The sequence below is a fragment of the Cyrtonyx montezumae genome, unplaced genomic scaffold, assembly GCF_038088225.1.
Source record: "Cyrtonyx montezumae isolate F1298 unplaced genomic scaffold, pur_monq_1.0 scaffold_43, whole genome shotgun sequence".
Classification (NCBI taxonomy): Eukaryota; Metazoa; Chordata; class Aves; order Galliformes; family Odontophoridae; genus Cyrtonyx; species Cyrtonyx montezumae.
The window spans coordinates 958,824-979,956 of NW_027072049.1; the positions used below are offsets into that span (position 1 = coordinate 958,824).

At 49.0% G+C, this 21,133-nt stretch overlaps 1 protein-coding gene across 2 annotated transcripts in view; it reads left to right on the forward strand.

Annotated features, from left to right (window-relative positions):
• The window catches only part of TANC2 (tetratricopeptide repeat, ankyrin repeat and coiled-coil containing 2), a 121,813-nt gene that overhangs the window by 54,319 nt on the left and 46,361 nt on the right, over window positions 1-21,133 (forward strand). For both annotated transcript variants that reach the window (XM_065747224.1, XM_065747225.1), the window contains exons 7-10: window positions 1,914-2,177; window positions 9,037-9,162; window positions 14,859-15,140; window positions 17,492-17,625. In XM_065747224.1, coding sequence (XP_065603296.1) covers window positions 1,914-2,177; window positions 9,037-9,162; window positions 14,859-15,140; window positions 17,492-17,625 — 806 coding nt within the window. The remainder of the gene's footprint in view (window positions 1-1,913; window positions 2,178-9,036; window positions 9,163-14,858; window positions 15,141-17,491; window positions 17,626-21,133) is intronic.

Consider the following 21,133-nt stretch of genomic DNA (forward strand, 5'->3'; position numbering starts at 1 on the left):
TTGCCCTCTGAGCCGTGGTTGGTGCTGATGGTGGGAACTTCCCAACTGCACAGTGCTGATTTCTGTGCCCAGGACGAGCTCAGCTCTTAGGGTTGTGCTGCTGTTCCCTCTCCTGGGGGTTGAGCTTTGTGTGCTGGCTCACACTTCGACCTTCCAAATCAAATCAGAATTATTTTGCTTTAAAATAACTCATCAAGTCCACAGAGCAATGGCTTCCAGGCTGCACAGAGGCATTTGTGCCATCCAGGGCGGCTCGGGGTGTGAATTCATCCCCGGGGAGCACTCCTGAACATCTGACTCAATGAAGAGTTTGCACTTCACACAGCCCCAGTGTAGAACGGTGAAAATTATATTTAGAACAGACACAAATTGACAATTAGAAAGGGGACTAGCAGGGTTTGTTATTTTTTCCCACTTCATTTAGAGAAAGCTTACTTTGACCCATAGTTATTTTGGCTTTTACCCTCAGTTTGGTGTGTTGGAGATCTTGGCTGCTGACCTTTCTCTGCTAAGGTTAATGAGCAATAGGCTGAGGATTCTGAAATGAACGTTCTGTCAGTGGGACATAGCATGCCCAGCACTGCAGCCCGGGCTGTTCCAACAGAGGTTTTGTGGTTGAAAATGTACTTATCAGTGTTGGCAGCCAAAGAAACCTGTAAGCATCTGTCTTGGTTTTATCTTGGCTTCTCCCATTGAAGTGTCAGTGTGTTTACCTGACAGAAGTGGATGTCTGAATGCCAACGAGCAGATGCAGTTCTCATCAGCTGCATGTGTTGGTTTCAGATCTCAGAATGTGTTGCAAAGAGATGAATTTTGGGGCACTGATGGGGTATGCGGGCATCAGTGGACTGTATGGACGGCAAGCACGATGCCCTGAGAGAAAAAGGGAGAAAAGGTGGAGGTCAAAATCTTCACCAACTCCATTGGGATGGATGCAGAGCAGACGTTTCTTTTAGGTCTTACTGTTTTTGGATGATGAGTTGGTGGTTTTACACAGAAGTGGTTGTATCATTGTAAAGCTCAGTGTGGGGTGGGCAGTAATGAAGGAGTGCATCCCATGCTCTGAGAGGGACGGTGGTGGGATGTCCATCACCAACATGAGGCTGCAGATCTATGTGGCTGTGCCCAGGGACAGAAATTAGCAGAGAGTTTGGCCTTGGCTTGGCATTTACCATGGGTTAAGTGTAAGTGACGCATTTCAGGGGATTTATGAGATAAATATTTGCAAGTCTACCTACGCACACACCCGGGGCTTAGGAAGAGTCGGGATGAAGCTGAATGTCAGGATTTTGAATAGCAGTGCAATCCACATGCTTGTGAGTTATGTGTTAATATATCAGCAACCCTGCTCCGTGCAAGGGCAGTGCAAGGGGAAAAGGATGGGCTGCACATAAAGCATCCCAAACCCAGCACAGATCGGATCTCTGTGTTCAGGTTCTGAGCTGAACTCACCCAGAGGAGGGGTTGTTGGTGGGAGGCAGGTGGGGGTTCTGTCTGTGCAGCATCTCGTTGTCAGACAGTCTTTATAAATCATGTTTTGTAAGGTTGTGTATGTCTGAGAGCGCCGTCTGGAAAGGTGGTGGCTGTGATGCAAATTAAAAGCTACGAGCAGCGCTGATAATGGATCGTCCTTAATTGTTTCAGGGGTTGTGTGCTCGAACGCAGCACTGCACATCATTTTTAATACTCTCTGTAATTACAAATGGCTTTGAGCAGTATGGACCTGAACGCTCTTGCAGAAGTAGTGAGCAGAAACAGTGTCATTAAATGCAATTTCATCTCTGATTTACGTGGATGCGGAATATGTGATGAGCGCCGTTTTTCGGCTGCGTTGCGCAGCGCCGTGCGCAGCAGTATGTGTGCAAGCACTTCTTCCTCCCGTGCTCATTTTGTTTGTGATTCCTTCCTTTAAGCCACTTTGACGAGCTACTCCGAAAATGTGGAGCGCACGAAGTATGGAGGGGAAAGCAGCAAGGAGCTGGGCTCGGGTGGCAACCTGAAGCCTTGGCAGTCCCAGAAGTCCAGCATGGACTCGTGCCTGTACCGCGTGGATGAGAACATGACGGCCTCCACCTACAGCCTGAACAAGATCCCAGAGAGGAACCTGGAGACAGTGCTGTCCCAGTCAGTGCAGTCCATCCCGCTGTACCTCATGCCACGGCCCAACTCAGTCGCAGGTAAGAGCACGACGGTTTTGCCTTCAGGTTGGATTGTAGTTGGAGGTGCAGCCCTTACGTAACACAGCCCTTGTCGTGTGCTCCTCGTCTCCTGTCTGTAGTCATCATCGTTTAGTGGGACAAAAACCGTTCTTCCCACGTGCCTCAGTACTTCTAATTGGAAACTCTGGTGGGGAGAGCTGTTCCTGTTGTTCAGTGGTTGTTCTGGCTGTCTGCGATGTCATTTTTACAAAGCTGTACAACGGTGAGATTATTGGCAAGGAGATCTGAAAAGTAAGAAGTATTTTCTCCTGTCTTACAATACATAACCTGAGATGGATTCCACATCTGCCACTTCTTGTCTTCCAAGGGGAAAAGCCAAGTGCCCGGGGTTCCCTGCTGATCCTCAGGGCCTCATAGTGAAACCGATTAGGATAAAAATGCCTAATGAAAAGTTACCTTGGGCCCTGCCTCTCTCAGTGGGGCTTTACCCTGGGTGCATTAGCACACACGTCTGCATGCACTGCTTCCACTGTAGCAGCATCTGAGATTGGCCACTTCTTTTGTTTTGGCATAGCTTCAAAACTCCATTTCATTTCGGGTACACTGTTGGAAAGGTTCTTAAACAGTGTGGTGACCGATATGCTGAGGTCAGCCCTCAAGTTGGTACCAGAACAGCAGCGAGAGGGAGGATTAGGAATGCTAGAGCTTTACTGAAAAGCTTCTTGCTTGAAATTATTCTTTCTTGCATTGCTGCTGTATGTTTTTTTCTTGCTGGGTGACTTCTCTGGGCTTGCACATGGGTGATCCTTATGGGTCCCTTCCGATCCTGCAAAGATCGTGTGATGATGTCTGCATGTCTGTCTCTGTAGACACATGGGAAGGTATGGCCTTGGTCCATATGTAGTCCAGAATCTGGACTGGGATAGAGTCTGTTAAAGCAGCAGTACTTCTGCACCCAGGCTGCATTGCATAACTGGATTACATGGCTTCTTTAATCCCACTCCGGATAATCAGAGGCCCAAAAGCAGTGTCGTGAGTTCATCGCCGATGCTGAAATACAGAGTGTGGTGGTGCAACATCTGCCACACACTTACAGCTGAGAGGCTAAAAGCCTGGGACTTCAGCATGGAAAGAAGTGACAGAAAAAGAAAGTGGGAACTCCAGCTGCAGAGCCACATCACAAAGGTTTGGGGTTCACTTCTTGTAGGTGAACCCTCACTAACACAGTCATAGGAGCAGTCAGAGGCTGCTTTACTGCACGTGGTAACACATTGTGTTGTCTGGATTGCCTCTGGGAGGGATTGACTTGCACAGTGCGACTCATTTTCAGAGGATCTCATCCAGCAGAGTTGGGGATCACCCGTTCCTTCCGTGTTTTTGTGCTCTTTGTAATATTCAGCTAACACCCATATTTCAGGATAAAGAGGAGTGGGAATAATGATGGAAAAGAACGCGAGGCTTGGATGAACCTTTTGATCATGTAGTGGTCAGGTGTTTTTTTCCTACAAGTTCATGCACTGCAGTGTTACGTTCTCTAGCTATTACAGGAGTGCATCAGTGACGGGAGAGGGAACCCAGCTCAGAGCTGCATGGTTGGCTGCAGCCTATCTGCAAGGCATCCTGCCTGCAAGCCACCTCCTTGCACCAGCGTTGCACACTTTGCAGCCAGCTGCTGAACCAGCTCAGTGTGCTCACTGGACTGGAAATTAACCCTCCAGATGTTCATCTCGAGGCACGGGTTGGTTGGTGAGCATGGAGCAGGGCACTTGGCTGTGCTGTCTTTTAGCAGTATTCCACACCTGCAGCTAAGCACACCTTTGCTAACACACACTGTTCTTGGCTCTTTTTTGGTTTGTTTTGTAATGCTGCTGAATGTGAGTGCCAGCAGTCTGTTTACACACAAACAATCTGTTCTAGGGACTCAGTGCATGGCACCACTCACACCTTGTGGCTTTGTGATGTGTTTGTCCTTGCATAGCCTCCAGAATGGCACCAGGCTGTTCGTTTTTACACCAGACTAACGATCCATGCCATGCAGCTCATCCCTTCAGTCACCTCCAGCCCACGGACTGGAGCTGTTCTTCCAACGCATATTGATCCAGCCTGGCATAAAACACCTTCTGAAACCATTAAAAGCAATTTGTTGGGAACACTTCTCTTGAAAGACCACAGGAGAACCTTGGAATGCCAGAGTGGGCTGTGCAGTGTGGTGGAGTGCTTGGTAGTTCACTGGGATTCGTGGCTTACTGTATTGTGGATTACTGTTGTGGGAATAGTGGGAGCACTTTCTCTCTCATGGGTCCGGGGGGAGAGAAGCACAGGGCAGCTCTGCAGCCAGGAGGGCTCAGCTCTGCTGTCTTTGTTTGGTGTAGAAAGGTATTTTTTATTCCCTTAGCGAAGAGCTCCTCACTGAGTTAGCATTTGTCTCTTGCTCTCTCCTCTCGTGGGTTGCTGGACCTGAAATCCCTCCATCCTCTTTTTGCTCATCTCTCTGAAATTCCAAGGCTGGTTTTGTTCCCTCTGCTATTTTCTAGTTTATACTACTTCTGTACTTTCCTCACCATCTCCTTTACAAGGGAAGCTCTTCCCTGGATGCATTCCTCTTAGCTTTGGATATTGCCACAGCAAAGCCCAGGAAATGTAGAACTCCATCCTCTAAGCTGCATAGAAGCAGCTGCAGTGCACTGCCACTGGAAATAAAGAGGTTAAGGGAATTCTCTTTCTCCCCACGTCAGTGACACAGGGGGCATTTTTGGGGGGGGGCATGAGGTCTCATCACCTCTCCAGAGTGTGGGCTTCGCAGTGCAAAGAATGTTCATTCATTCTGACAATGCTAACACCAATTTCCTGAGCTGCATGGCATTTTACAAAGTGTAATTGAGTCTTCACCAGTTCTAATTGAAACCCCAACCACAAAGCCAAGAAGAGAAAATAAAAGAAGGAAATGGAAAGGAGCAAAGAAGTGGACACAGAGCTGGTTGGGTGATTCCTGGTGATTGCAGCAGAGGTGGTTATAATTCCCTGTATCATTCCCTGTTCTGTGAAGTGGTCTTTGCTTTTGAGCTGTGTGGAGACGGAGCACGCTCTGTTTTGCTGCTGGAAACCAGAGCTGTAAGCGTCCAGAGGTTGGATCCAAGAAAAACACCTATAAAAGTAATCCCAGGTCATCCAGCAGTTCTTTAAAGTTCAGTTTTGCAGCTTGGAGCCATGTGAATGCATTGGCTTTGCAGTTGTACTCTTTTATTGTTCCCGGAAACTGAAAGCTGTAGTGGTTTTTACTTTCTTCCTACCCCATCCTGGGCAAATGCAAGCAGGAATCCATCGTGCATTCTTCCAGCATGTCTCACAGCCATCAGCAGAAGTCACTTGGCAGCAGGGCTGGGGCATTCAGGCCTTTGGATGAGCACAAATGCAGAGATGGACCCAGCGATGGCCCCAAGCGGGAGCAGCACGGGAGCTGTGTAAGAATGTGTTCTGCTTTGCCCAAAGGGAAGGAGATTTGATGCCAGCCAGGCACAGAAGGAAGTGTGATGTTCAAGGAGCCATGCTGCATTTGGGGAAGGGAAGCACTGATTCCCTTTGTGGCAGTGGGTTTGCTTTCTTCCAGCCCCACACTGTTCTGCAGAGCAGCAGGAACTGTTCTCTTTCTTTTTCTCTTGGGGATGGCCAAGCCCTGAGGTAGAGAAAACCACTCATACAAATCGTACCAAAGAGGGAGACACAGCAGAGGTGTTCAAATGATGTCATTAAATCTGAAGCATATTAGTTAATATGCTGAACTGGGGTGCATGGGGAAGATCTCACCTTGCAGCAGTGCGTTCTGCCACAAGCAAACTGAGCCCACGTGCTTGGCTGCTGCACAGCAGCTCAGCACCAGGGCCTCCTGTTCAGTATTGGGAGTTCACTGAGACCTTGGAAGGATTGCAGCAGCAGCACACAGATAACATTTTCGAGGACGGACTTGTTCCTCCCATGTGTTTTATCTGTGGTTGTGCTATCTTGGTGCACAGAATAAACCTCACAATTGAGGGGAAGCTTTCATGAGTTTCATAGTATATTTTATAAGGTAATAGATCTTGTATTATTTCTGAAGTACTGCAGCGTATTCTCAGCAGAAAGATTGGCTGGAGGCCTCTTTATAATTATTCCTCAGTTCTAAATGGGAAAGATAAATCTCAGTTGATGAATGGGGACACTGCAGGGATTCTCTGTGACAGTGCTGGCCGTGGCAGTGCTGCTGGTGGGAGCAGGAGGTGGTGGTGGGAGCAGCTCCCATCACAAAAGTTGGAATCAGAAGTATGGAATCCTAAAAGTTGGGAGGGACCTCTGAGGGCCAATCTAGCCCAACTCCCCGCAGTGCACAGGGACACCACAGCTTGATCAGGTTGGTCCAGACCCACAGGTCTTTTTTGTCAGGGCTGCTCTCAATCCTGTCATCCCCCAGTTTGTATTGGTAAGTGGGGGTTTCCTTGACCCAGGTGCAAGACTTTGCACTTGACTTTGTTGAACCTCATGAGGTTCACCTAGGCCCACTGTTTAGGTCCGTTTGAATGGCATCGCATCCCTCTGTGGTGTCACCACACCCCACTGCTTGCTGTCATCAGCAGACTGCTGAGGGTGTGCTCGACTCCACTGTCAATGTCACTGATGAAGATATGAAAAAGTAACGGGCCCAGCACTGTGACCCCTGGGGGGACACTGTCATCACAGATCTCCATCCAAACATGGGGCCGTTGACCACTGCTCTTTGGACTCAATCCTGCGGCCAGTTCTTCATCCATCAAACAGTTCACCCATCAAATCCGTCTTCCTTGTTTGGAGAAGTTGTGGGGTACTGTGTCAGAGGCCTTACTGAAGTCCAGATAGATGAGATTAGTGGCTCTTCCCTTGTCCATTGATGCAGTGACACCATCACAGAAGACCACTAGGTTGGGTAAGCAGGATTTGCCCTTGATGAAGCCACACTGGTTCTCTTATCAGCTCCCTGCCTTAGCATCACTTCCAGGAGGATCTGCTCCATGATCTTTCCTGGCACAGAGGTGAGACTGATCTGTGAGTGCAGTCCAGTTTGGGTGCCCCACATCGAGCACGGCATCTGTTGGTACCAAGAACAGTTGGGCACTGAGCATCCTGTATGGTTACCAGGAAGCTCTGTGCCGTGTGAGCATTGCAGTTCCCATCTCATGGCCACACAGCGTGGTTATGGGTAGGATTTTCATGGTGTGCCCATATGAAGGTGTAGACTACAGTTAAAAAAAAAAGGGTAATAATCGTGTTGTAACGTCAGTACTCTGCTCAAGGAGTAGTGGGAATTTTCAAAAGGAATGCAAGTTGGTTTTTTTTATGTTGATGTATAACTCGAGGGAAAATGATTGTTGGGTTTAAGTTGTTATATAAATTGGCAACAAGGAGCTTCTGTCAGTGTTGCTACGTTGAATGGTGATGGATAAAGAAATGGAATTACTCAGACGTTGAATGTCTCTGGTTATCCCTGATGAGAGTCCAGAGAATTAATTGAGCCTGAAGGGGGGCTGAGTGCAGGACATCTCTCTTGGAAATGATTATCTTGGAGATCTCTCAGTCTCACCTAATTTTTGGCTGCCACAAGGTCTTGGAAAGGTGTGTGCATGTCCATTAAGTGCCAGATGGAAGGAACACTCCTTTTCACTCTGAAATTCTCTGCTTTTCACGTTGTGACGTGGTTGCATCCTGTGCTGTGGGACAGGAGGAAGGACTCAGCAGAGGGAGCAGAGCCCTGCCCAAATATTCACTCATTTCACAGCAAAGAATTGGAGTCAGCTTTGCCAGCAGTTTTTGAAGCAGTCATTTGATTAATTATTTCAATTTGCAGTCTTGTCGTGGTATGTGAGCAAATAGTAGTGAGTAGAATATAAAAGGCACTTGGTTTCATTGTCATTCACTTACTCCCTCTTGAGACCTTCTTTATGCCACAGCATTGCAATGGACACATCAGCAGGAGGAGGCAGGCATGGTGCAGAGCAGCTGGGTGCTGGGCAGGCATTGCACCATTGCGTGGTCACTGGGAGTTCTGGATGGGGCTGTTAGGAAGATGCACGGGTGAGCATGTGTGTGAGGGGTGGGCAGGTGCCAATAAATCCATCCAATATTGTACAGAACTCTTCACATTCTGTGAGGAAATGACTTTGGAACAGCAAAGTTATCTTCTTCAGTTCAGGTAACATTTTTCCCATTTAGTTGCATGTTTTTAGTGATCTATTGAAGGTTTAGTTTTTTCTGCCACACATTCTAGTTTCGTGAGCACCCAAATGTTTAAATCCAAACTAAGCAGCTCTTGCAGACTTGAAGGATTATGGAGTTCAGCATAAAATCCCATCATGGTGAGGGCTGGAAAAGCCCTCTCAGATCTGCAAGCCCAACCCCAGCCCACCCCCACCAAGTCCACTGACCATGTCTCTCAGTGCCTACCCTTCCTGCACACCTCTAGGGACAGTGACCCCACCACGTCCCTGGGTGCCCTTCACCAATGCATCACCACTCTTTGGGCTCCATTTTTCCTAATATCCAAACTGCAGTGCGTTATTGAGTTGTCTTTTACACAGTAGGAAATGCTGACTGTCAAAGCCCCGTGTGTGTGCAGTTGACTGAGTTTTGTAGTGGGAGATATCAGGTACAAGTGTCTCCATTTGTCTTTGTTGTTTGTGAACGTGGACAGGGGAGCAACCCAGAGCAAACACCACCAGGGCACGAGAAACCCTTACCAAAACGCTTCTTGTTTCCTAGCTGTGGGAAATCAGCCTTGCTTCACCTCAGCTGTGTTGACTCGTTGTACTTACACCTGCATGTTTCGTTGGCAAAAGGAAACAGGAGCTAAGATGGGCTCTGCTCTCTCCGGCAGCCACCAGCTCGGCCCACCTGGAGGACCTGGCGTACCTGGACGAGCAGCGGCACACCCCCCTGCGCACCTCCCTCCGCATGCCCAGGCAGAGCGTGGCCGGAGCCCGCGCGCAGCAGGACCTGCGAGGTAGGAGGAGGACCTCCACAGCCCTCGGGTGTGCTGTGTGTGTGCTCTGTGTCGCTGTGCTGTACGGGTGCTGAGCGGTGATGCGGTCCTGATCCGGAGCTCTGCCCCACGCACCCACTGCTGTGCTGTGTGTGGTGCCCGAGCTCTGCTCCCTGCTTGCTCCCTCAGCATCCCTCTGTCTCTGAGCGCTGGGGGTTTTCCCCTTGCTCGCTTTGGGGTCACCCCCCTGCAGCGGGGGCTGCAGTCGCTCACAGTGGTGGCGTTCAGGCATCTTTCTCACTGCTCAAAGGCCTTTTGAGGGGGGAAGCTGGTGTGCTTCTTCCTGGCAAGCCCACATAAGGATGTCAGCAATGAGAAGAGGCACCAGGGCCGGCAGTCCCACCTTTTATTTATTTCCAGACAGTCGCAGTTAGATTTGACACTGGCATAACTCTGTGTCCATGGTCCTTCCATCCCTCATTACTCTTGTTTTTAGCTTCCAGTAACTCTGGGAGCAGTGGCAGCCCTGCAGCTGCAGCACATCCCCATGTTGGTGCTTTGTTCCCATTGCCAAGTGAGCAAACAGCCAGAGGGCTCCAAGCTCCTTGCAATGCACGGGAACTCCTTTGGTTTCTGCTGCTCTGAGAGCAACGCAGTAAAAATTCCCATTCCTGCTCTGAGAAAATGGCTTTGGGATCTGTACAAAGCACACGTGCCCCAGACTGCGGGAAGAGCAGGTTGCCCACAGAGGTTGTGGATGCTCCATCCCTGGAGGCATTCAAGGTAAGGCTGGATGTGGCTCTGGGCAGCCTGCTCTAGTAGTTAGTGACCCTACCCACAGCAGGGTGTTGAAACTACATCATCTTTGAGGTCCCTTTCAACCCATTCTGTGAAGGAGCGCATTTGTGTTGTGCTGGATCGCAGTCTGTCATGGACTCATCTTGGCTGGCGAGGCTGTTACAGAAATGGATTAGATGGCAGTAAGCGAAGAAAGCAAACTTTGACAGACAAAATTTCCATATGTTTGAGCAGAGCAGCTTGCCAAGCCTTCGTAATTTGCAGTGATTGCGTCCAAAACATGAAAGTTTATTGTAGGAACAGAATGAAGTTGTTTCCCAGACACACTTTTGAGAACCGTGTAGCACAGTGGATTTTCTTTCTTCTCTTCCGTTGTGTGTTTTCCCTTTTTGTTACTGTTGCATGGGAATAGCAGCAGTGTTTGGGTTTTTGGAACCTGTTTCTGATTGTCATTGAGGAGGAGATGTGCTATTTTTAAAAAGAGGAGGGGAGAGAAGACGGTGTGAAAGAATCAAGCCGCCAGCGTTTGGAAATATGTTCATTTCAATGAATATATGTTATTTAGGGTTGGGTTTTTTTACCCCAAAAATAGGAAGGGGCCCAGATATTGCTGTGAGGTTGCGTTGATTTGCAGTGCTGCAATCTTCAGATGGAGGTTGTTCCAACTAGAAGTGCTAAATTTCAGCTTCACTGCCTTCACTTTTGGCTTCATGTTGGGGCAGTGGGTGCAGAGCATCCATTGCAGCCCACTTATTTGGGTCCCAGTTTTCAAGAATCCCTGTGCAGAGAAATGAAACGGGGACCGTCCCAGCTATTATTTTGTGCTGCTAAGTCAGTTATTTTAACCAGAAGAGCAACTTTGCAATGTAATCCCTGAGGCTAAGAGCATTACAGTATCTGTACTGTGGCAAGTTTTTAATAGGATGGTGAACGCTCTTTTTGGCGATGCTATTTTGAGCCAGCACAATTGGAAGCCATTATGGGTTTCTGTTACCTAGAAGAGAAACACAGAGTGGTTGGGTTGGAAGGGACCTTAAAGATCCCCCAGTTCCAACCCTCTGCCAAGGGCTGGTGACATTCAGTTGGTTCAGGCTGCCCAGAGCCCCTTCTAGCCCAAAGTACAGAGTGATGGTTGGGACGTACCTTGGAGCAGGCGGTACCCAAATGGTGTTGGAGCACCCCAGCTTCTGCCATCAGGACTTCTTTTCCTCCCAGAATGGCCTCACCGGTGCTGGTGCAGTGGGAGAAGAACCTCATTGGGTTAAGGAGGCTGATGGGGGATGGAGGCTGCTGACCACAGAATCATAGAGACACAGAGGTTGGAAAAGACCACTAAGGTCATCCAGTCCAACCATCAACCCATCAAGTAGGGTCACCCAGACTCAGTGCTGCGATGGATAGGGGCTGTTGGCCAATAGAGACTGTATGGCAGTTGTTTCCCTTAAATTCTCTTCTGTAATTTTTAGGTTTTTTTCCCCTCTTGATATCTATTTCATGCTGCAGCCTTTTGGATATGTTACAGCACAGTTCAGCATTTTCATGCACGCAGTCCATGAAAAATAGACAAAGGTTTCATAGTGATGGATGGAGGCACTTAAGATGGCACTTGGAAGAAGCTGCAGTCTGAAGCAAGGAAAGGAAATAAACTCAGCGTTTGGCTAATTTATGGGCTCCTATTACCAAAGGACACAGTAGATGCTGATAGATACTGCGTTATTCAGAGCCACATTTCATTGTAATAAATATTAAAGTGCTTCTTACCCAGGCTTCATCTCAAGATGTTGGCAGTACCCACGCCATGCATCTCAGCCCGATGCGGGCTTCCTTTGGACAGCAGGATTCATTTCCATTGGGAGCTCAAATGTTTCTGGAGCAAACAAATAACCAAACAATATAACAAAATACCGAACAAATAACAAGCTGTGGGCGCTGATTGCCAGGCTGAGAAAACAAGTGGTTTCTGAAAAGGAATTTAAGTTTCTTTTGGCAAAGTAAGGTCTCTACAAACTCACGTGGAGCAGCAGAGGATGCTCTGCATGGTGGAGCAGGTTCCTGCTCATTGGCAGCCCAGTGGGTTTTGTTCACCTGTGTGTGTTGTAGAATCGCTTCACTTGGATTTAATTGATATTTTCAGGAGCAGAAAAGAGCCAGGAGAGATATGGCAGATGTGCTTCAGCTTGGGGTTGAATGTATTCCTCAGGTTTTACTGAAGCTTGCACAGTATTTCATCGACGCTGTTATCCTGCCATGAAAAATTCATGCTGCCAGACTTGTCATTGTCCTGCTCTGATATCCATAAGGGTACAGGTTTAAGTTATGTTAAGATATTATCAGAAGTTCTGGGTGTTCCTAGCCTGAGTTCTGCAAAGTGGAAACGAGTACAAACCAAGCGTTTGTCAACATTTTAGAGATGGAAAGGGTAGGTTATTCACAAGGGCTGAAGTCAGGTGGCTAAAGCAGTTCATCCAAAACGTGTGCACACATCCTCATCCAACATTTCTGAGCCTTCTTATCCACTTTTTCAGAGTTCTTTCCATTGGTTTATCCTTTAATGAATTTCTGCCCCAAGCATCAAAGCTGCGGCGCTGCCTCCCCTCTCCCTGCTTTCCCTTACCTTGTGATGTGTTGCTTCACCAACCTTTACATTTTGTTCATTCTATTGCTATCAGTTCAGCTTCTGAGAGCAAGAATTGGTGGTGGTTCTGCAGAATGGAGCTGGTGGAGCCTGCAGCTGTGGCTCAGCAGAGCCCTGCAGCACCTGGAGCCTGCTCCTCTGCGCAGGGCTTGCTGGCTTGCTCTGCTGTGACCCCTGGGGGCTGGTAGGGCTGCAAGATTGGGTCTGGGCAGATAAGTGGGCACATCTCCATTGGGGTCATGTTGGGCCTTCTTTGGGACTGCACGTACTATTGCCAAGTGACACAATGTGTATGTTCATGTCCAGTTTTAGGATGGCCTTTGCCTGTGTAGGATATAGCAGTTAGCAGTGCTCACAGCCACATTCCCATCCTCACCTCTGGAAGGAAGTGGGGATTAAATCTGTCTCCCCCTCCATGTAGAGCACAGTTCCCTGTGTCCCAAAGGTTTAATCAGTGTCATCTCTTCATTAGCTCCTGAGGCTGTTTGGTAGCTGCTGGCCATCTGTCTCACACCTTGTTGGCTCCATGCAGCTTTCAGGAGAGCATGGCCATACATTCCCTCTCACTCACACATACCATAGGCATGTGCAGGAGCACAAAGCTAGAGCTTATCAACCCCCAGTCTAAACTCGGTGTTTTAAAACTAAAGCAGTCACCTGCTGTCTTCGTGGCCACTTCTTGAAAGTTTCTCCCTAAGAAATCATCTCAGCAATAGAGTGTGAAGGAGTAGCAGCTGTCTGTGCCAGCTCAAAGTGCTTCCATCCATTTCTTTTCTGGGTATCATCTTCCAGTTCCAGACCTTCCAGGCAGAACGAGCTGTATGCGTTGATCCTTCTGTTCCCAGGTTGGCACCAGGTTGGTGTGGAGTTCCTGCTTTTTTTAGGCCTGCATTCCCTAGATAGCTTGCACTGAGTGGAAGGAACAGCAGATACCTTCTCCCTCCGCCCCCAAATGTTCTTGCAAAGGTTTCAAGACTGGTTTAGTTTTGGTTATTCACTTGATAATAATCCAAAAGTGGTACAAATGCCAAGCTAAGAGCATGGCAGCAGCAGGAGCCGTGTCCTGAGCCACTCCAGAGTTCCCATGTCTTCGGGATCCTGAGCATCATTAGGGAACAACGTGGAGCCATAGCATGGTTGGGTTGGAGGGGACCTTAAAGATCAGCTGGTTCCAGCCCCTGCTGTGGGCTGGCGTTGCAAGCAAGCTGTGCTTCAGGTTGGTGATGCTGAATTGTCGGCTTGGAATGGCTTTGTGGTTTTGATGCACAGCAGTGGTGCAGAGCAGGTGGGAAGAGGGTCCTGGGGAGCAGCCCTGTGCCTTCCTGCTGGGGCTGGAAGGGAGGGCAGGGTGACAGCTGGCAGCCCCATCGCTGTCTCTTCCACACTGCTGCTAACAGCTGAATGGCCCTTAGGTGCACATCTCCATCCTGGGTTTCACGTTTCAGCAAACTGTCATTTAATTTACTTCTCGACATGACATAATTCCAGGTTTTGAAGCTGAGAGAGGTGCTGCAGCCTGGCATGGGCAGGAGGTCATGAAGAGTTCCAGGACACAGACCTGAGGTCACTGTCCCTGGCTGCCCTGATTCTGGCAGCCCATAGCATCTCGAGAAACAAATGATGGTATTAATTCCATCATGGAAACAAACTCTAGCAACAGCCAAGTTGTTAGGTAAAAGCAAAATACAGCAGGCTGCTTTTTTGGTGCTTCGTGCCTCTTTTAAATAGAGATGAAAAGATATGAAGCCATTTGTAGCCCTCTTCCATTACCTTCAGAGGAATTAATTAACCCACAAATGTGTCTGATTTTCCCTTGATTGCCGAGGGGATGCACTTGAATTTCTCCTCCCTCCCCTTGCTAGGCTCTGAGGCCCTTTTCAGAAGATGGGCTTGCATGCAGAAATGGCAAAATGAGCCCAGCCAGCTCCTGCATTTCTGGCTGTCGGTGCTGCACAGTGTGTGTGGCAGGTCGGGGCTGCTTCCTCTGCTCCTCGCTAACACCACAGTGCCTGCAGCACCGCTGGGATGCTGGGATGTCCCAGGGATGGCCAGAACTATGTACCCCCTGGGGCAGTGCCTTCACTCGCAGTTCCAGGAACACAGGATTTCCTTTCTCCAGCTCCGCTTTCCCCACCTGTAAAGTGCTCCCTGCTATCAAACTCCCTGAGCTCCTGCATGGAGCTTTCTTTTCCCCTTTCACAAGGAAAAGACGGCCAGCAGCGTTCAGGTCAGTAGCGGTGCTCGGCTGGCGCTAACACAGTTCTCTCCCGGTGTCCGTTCACAGTGCGCTTCGCACCGTACCGACCTCCCGACATCTCCCTGAAGCCGCTGCTCTTCGAGGTCCCCAGCATCACCACCGAGTCCGTCTTCGTCGGCCGAGATTGGGTGTTCCACGAGATCGACGCGCAGCTGCAGAGCTCCAACGCCAGCGTGAACCGCGGGGTGGTGATCGTGGGGAACATCGGCTTTGGGAAGACTGCCATCATCTCCAGGCTGGTGGCACTCAGCTGCCACGGCACTCGCATGAGGCAGATCGCTTCCGACAGCCCGCACGCCTCACCCAAACGTAAGTGCAGCACTGTGCAGCTCTTCAAAGCCCACAGGCCGTGTCCATCCACCTTAGTGATGTTTTTAGTGGAAAAGGTTTCGTTCTCCTTCAGTTTCGTCTTCGTTGCAGAGCAAAGGAAGCAGCTGCCGGGAATGGTTGTACTACTTGTGATCCAGATCTACTTTGTGAAGGGTTAGAATAGCTGTCTCTTCATCTCCTGCCTTAGAAACGTCACAGATTTTCTCCCATCAGAAAGATTCCAGTGCTGTTTATGAGCATTCTGTGATTACAAGTCCTCCATGAGGATTTTTTTTTCAGGACCAGATTGGATGGGGCCCTGGGCAACCTGGTCCAGTCCCAGTTCTGGAGGTCGGTGGCCCTGCCTGTGGCAGGGGGTTGGAACCTGGTGATCCTTGGGGTCCTTTCCAACCCAAGCCATTCTGTGATTTTGTTGCCCGTGTAGGAGCACGGGGTATGTCACAGCCCATATGGGTTTGGCAGCGGGGGCTGCTCTGCCTCCGGGTCCCATCCAGTCCCACCACTCTGCCCCATTGCGTTTGCCGGTGGGGATGGCAGCATTTTCCAACCAACCACTCTGCTCCCAGTAAGCAAACAAGATGGGACTAAAAATACCAGGTTATGCACCTCACGGTATCTTCAAGGATCTAGGTCACCGTATCTCAGAGACACTGTAGTTAAATCTGTTTACTGGAATCCAGTGCTCTGAGCCATGGAGAAATATCTGAAGTGTCACTGTTCAGTGCCATGTTGAGGAGTGTCACTTGTCAGTGCTAACCCAGCAATGCAGGGTGAAAGGCAAACCACGATTCTACATTTTACCCATAACCCTGCAGAGCACCAGCTGCACGTCTCCCCAGTCTGCTAGGAAGGATTGTGGGGATTAAAAGACTGTACTGCACTGAACTGTTTCATGGCTAAAGGTGTAATTATGTGATCTTAGAAAGAGCCCCATACCTTTCATGCACGGAGGTCAGAGATCCTTGCTCACCCAACACAGCCCTTGAGTTCACACTCAGGTGTGCCCATGAGGTTAAAGCTGAGTGGTTCCTCAGTGTCATTTACTGGGGTGAGGACTTCAGGGTCGCTCAGCTGATGGGTTTTATTTCCTAAAGCCTCCACAAGCTCCGGTGTAGCTCTGGAAGATAATAACTGTTCTTCAGATTTCGCAGGCTGGAAGAAATCCATAACACTCTGTAACATCTGTGTTTAGCAGTAAATGCTAATTGGGTGCCCTGACTGTGCTGCAGCACTGGTGTTATCAGCATTAGCAAACTGGAATAAATGCAGCCTCATACCATTAATTCCTGGCTCAGAAAAGCAGTGGGGGTGAAGATAGCACTGCATGCTTGAATTTGAGGTTGTGCATCTTTGCTTGCACAGAATTCACTTGTGTAGGCAGCAGTTGTCCTCCTTCATTGTTTTCCATTAAGTGGGTCATTGTTTCCATTATGATTTCAGGTTGAAATCAAGGATGCAGTGCAGCAATACATCCAGGCCAGTCCTCTGCCAGCTCAGTCTGTGCTTCAGACTGCTACTTCTAAAGCATTCCTATAATAAGTAAATCAGTAATTAGGCATCACCAAGTTCTGCATGTCTTAATGTCATTCGGTAATACTCTTGAGCACCTATGAGCATAAAAACTAGTGGTTTGGAAATGCTAATAGCAGAGGCCAGGTGAGTGGACTGTTGTGCTGGTAAAGCTGAGTTCTGCTTTGCTAAAATGTAATAGAAAATGGCTAAACTGCAATGAGAATAAGTTCACATCTGGCAGAGATTATTCCAATATAATTCATTATTTGCTTGCAAACCCTGTCCAGACCGTGGTGCTGCTCTTGCTTCTCTCCCTCTGATAGCACTGGTGGCCTTCAGAGGAAACATTGGCCTCTAGCACGCTGTTGATGTATGCTATAAAATTGGCACATCGTTCAGAAAAATTGTCTGTCTCTATTGAAGAAAGATGCAGAACTAATGGGTCATAATGAAGGAAGACCTGTTAGAAGTGCAGAGCAGGGAGAGCTCTGAGATACCCCGAACTCAAAGGTAGAGCATACTTCCACGAATGTACAGTTCACTCAGTTATTGTGATTTACATCTGTGAAGTTACAGTGGAGAAGATGAGTAAGACGATCTTAAAGCTTTATTTTAGTCCTTCACATTCAGCCTCCAAAAGAAAGCTCCCCAGGAGATCTGTGCTGGCTTGGAGGGGTCACCTTCTGCTGCCCCTAATGCCGAGCAGAGCATTGGTGGACGGTACCACTGCCAGGAATGGACTGCTAGGAAGCACCATGTGTGATGACTGTTGGCTGTGCTCATCCCTCAGCAATTCTTAACCTCTTTCCTTGGGACAGATGTGGATGCAAACAGAGAGCTGCCCTTAACCCAGCCACCTTCTGCTCATTCCTCCATCGCCAGCGGGAGCTGCCCGGGGACGCCCGAGATGCGGCGGCGCCAGGAGGAGGCCATGAGGAGGCTTGCTTCCCAGGTATGGCAATCTATGGGATGTCTGAAGGCCTTGGGAACCTGTCTGTGGTCATGGGATCTCTTGGAAGCTCTCCAGTCCTGCATTGCTTTGGGAGCTGGGAAAAGTGCGCCTTCAAATGTGGACTGGGAGAGCAGAGAGGAAGAACTCCTGAAAGGAGTTTTATTACCCTCAGAAAGTTAGTTCTGTAGGAGGGGATTCCCAAGACATCGAGTGTACTCACTTCTTACTCTGAGGCTTTATCTTTTCCAGCCACTATTACAGTAGTGGATGCATTATGGGATGGCACGGCTGCCAGAACTACCATTGCTTTTCTTCGGCAGTGGAAAGCAGATTGCTGTATGGACAGTGCTTCCCTTTGAAGGGAGTGGGATTCAAACAGCAGTGAAGGAGCAGACTGCTCGTGGTGCATAAGGATGATGCAAACCAGATCACAGCCTTTCTTGAGCAATACATACATGCCTTGCTGCTCTGATAAGAGTGGGTGGTATGTAACGGTGCTTCTTAGTGTGGGTGAGCTCTGCAGATCGTGCCCTGTTGCGGTCCTGGGATTGAGCCTTATTTTGTGATGGTGGGAAGGTGCCATTGTGCTGCTGTGAAATCCAAGGGGCCTGCTCCTCCTCCAGGGTTGGGAGGATGTGAGCAGTTGATGCTTTCCTGTTGCCTGTTCCCCTTTGGAGAGGAAAATAGCGAGCAAAGCCTTTGTTCTCTGTTACCACCAGGACGTGTTTTGCTTGGCTTTCAGAGCCAGATACTCTCGTGTGCTGTCTGCTTTCTGCTGCACCCAGATGGCAAAGGCAGAGAGTGTGCGATTGCTGTGTAAATAAATATTGGGACTTGATATTCTCCTCTTCCACATGGAGCTCTTGAAAGGAATGCAGCGGCCAGCTCTGCTTTCGTTCAGAGCGCGTTTAGTCATCGTGCTTCTTGTCAATCTTCAGCATTACAGACTGCCAGAAAGGCAGTAATGCGTGCTATCTCTGCCTCAAGCACATAATCCATCCAGACTTTCTTCCCCCGAGTGCTTCAGTAATCCTGCTGGATACATAACTGATAAATGGATACAGTTTTAGCATTGGGTTCCTACTGAGAAAGGTGGGGGACATGGCTTTTTCAAGCTGTGTGTCATAGCCAGAGCACAAAAGATGCACTGAAGCTTTTCTGCATCTCTGGTCGCTGGTTGAAAGAGTAAGATACAATCTTTGTAGCCAAAACGTAAAGTAAAAACAGCTTGGCTCACACCCCTTTAGGAAGGGGTTTTAAAGCCCCATTCGTCCCATGGCCAAAGGTTTTTTTGTGAAATAGATCCACTTTTTTGTGTCAAAACATAACTGATGAGTTGGGGAGATGTGCCACCTCCGGTGCTCGCAGCGGGACTGCAGCGTTTCGCTGCAATTCTTCATTTCCCAATCAATCTCCACTACTGTAAATGCAGACAGATTCCAGAAATAACTGCCACTGCTTCCTTCCAGTGTGAGCTGCCCTGAGCGGATGGATGCCAGTGCTGATGAGCTGACCTGGGGGTTCTGGGAATGGCTTTTTGTGCTCGGGTGGCTGACACATCACGCAGGAACTTGGGGAGGCTCCGTAGTGCCACGCAGGCATTTGGGGTGAGTCAAAGCAGTGCTCAGACCTTGGGTTTGTTCCCAGTGCTGCCATGAGCCTTGCTGGGCTCCTTGAAGCCTGCTCTGCTTCCCTGTTGGTGGCAGAGAAGTGATCCATGCAGTCAGTCCCTCGGTGTCTGATGTTGGGAAGGATATATAACAGTAAGATATATCAGTAAGCCTGATAGATTGGCAAGCCTCAGAAGGGGAAATGGAGGCAGATGAAGTGGGTCAGGGTGGCTGTCAGAGGGATGACTGGGTGTCCTGGTGCACTCCCAGTAATATCCAGAGCAGGGCTCAGCACTGCTGCTGATAGATGCATGCTGTCAGCAGCAGATAAATGCATTTGCTCAGAAGGAGCTGTGCTGTGCAGTGTCCTCCCAAATCAAACAAACACTGCCTGTTCCTCCCCAGCTGTGGGTTTTGAAGTCTCTGAGTGACACCAGGAGAAAAAGGACTACTGACCTGGCAACGTAATTGAAAATCCATTAAAATAACAGTTCTGAGCTCTTTGTTCTGTGTGCTGTCCCCTCGTTTGGAAACTCGGTCACACGTGTCTAAGCTGCCTTTGAGAAGTTATGAACATGTGTTGGTTGCTTGAGGCTTTGAAGGTGCTGGAATCTGAAACAGAGCAAATGCCCCTAATGGCCTCGGTCAGCAGTAATGTTGCATAGTGGTTAAAGGCATCTGAACGTCTCATGCCACATGCTGCAACAGGCAGGGCAGGAAATCCCTCACATCACTGAGCTCAACTCTGTGCCCAGAGTCTCATCTGTAAAAGAAAAGGGTTTGGTTCAGGAGGAGGGAAAGCGGAGCACATTCCTGCATCAGTAGCTGAGGACTGAAATGCTGATTCCTGGCACCCTGCATAAACCAGTTGTTGTTCTGCTGGCTGGAGGAAGAAGGGTGCCCCTCTGGTTGATGTGGTGGAAGAACAGTTCTTGGACACACATTCTGCAGTTGTTTTAATGCAACGGGTCAGAATCCGAAGAGGGAAAGAAAGTGCTGACAGTGACAGACAGCCACAATTGGCCAGGAGTATTTTAGGAGAGAGAAACCATATGTGAGGGGTTGGATAACAGTGTGTGCACACATCCCTCCTCTGCTTCCCAAGTTGTGCAGCGGTCATCGTACTGGAGAAATGCAGGTGGTTATGAAGGGGATTGCTGACGTTCTGGGAGGCTGAAGGAACTGTGTGCTGGTGGGGAGCACGGCTCTCTTCCTTCTGAAAATGTCACCTACCCCAAACTCAGGGCTGTTCCCTTCTGGTGACACAGATGACAGGAGAAGGTTGCTTTTCCTCCTCTGGATTGCTCAGGGTGGGATTTGGCTGGCTGTTTTTCATGCAGTGAATTTTTTGGGATGAGGGTTGCTCATTGCTCTCGTTGTCGGGGATGAGCAGATGATTAATGTGAGAAAGAAGTGCCTTCAGCCTGGCAGCAGGAGCACTGCTTGGGCTCCTCTCTGTCTCTGTGCCACGCTGGAAAAGAGCATTATTTTGTTGTATCCTCCAGTTTGGTGTTCACCAGCAAACTAACAGAGGAGCAAAATGCTTAGGATGTACAAAACCAGTACCGGGTGCTTTCCACCCTGCACTGGGAAACAAGGCCACCCTGCCTCATTCAGGGGTCATTTGAAGTTCTTCCCAATGGTTCGTAGGAGGAAAAAAGCCATCACAAGCAGTGGGGTAAGTCCTGTCCCTCCCAGCCCTACTGGGCGCTGTTGGGTTTGTGGTGCTGCTGCCTTCTCTTTGATCAGAAATGAGTTCTTCTTTGTTTGAACAGTGATCGTGGCAGGAAGAGTTGGATGTACTCTGTGGGCTGCAGCAGTTTCTCTTGAAAGAATGAGAGAAAGTGAGCAGCTTCAAACTGAGATTGCTCTGTTCCTTTTGTCATTTCTCCTCCTCC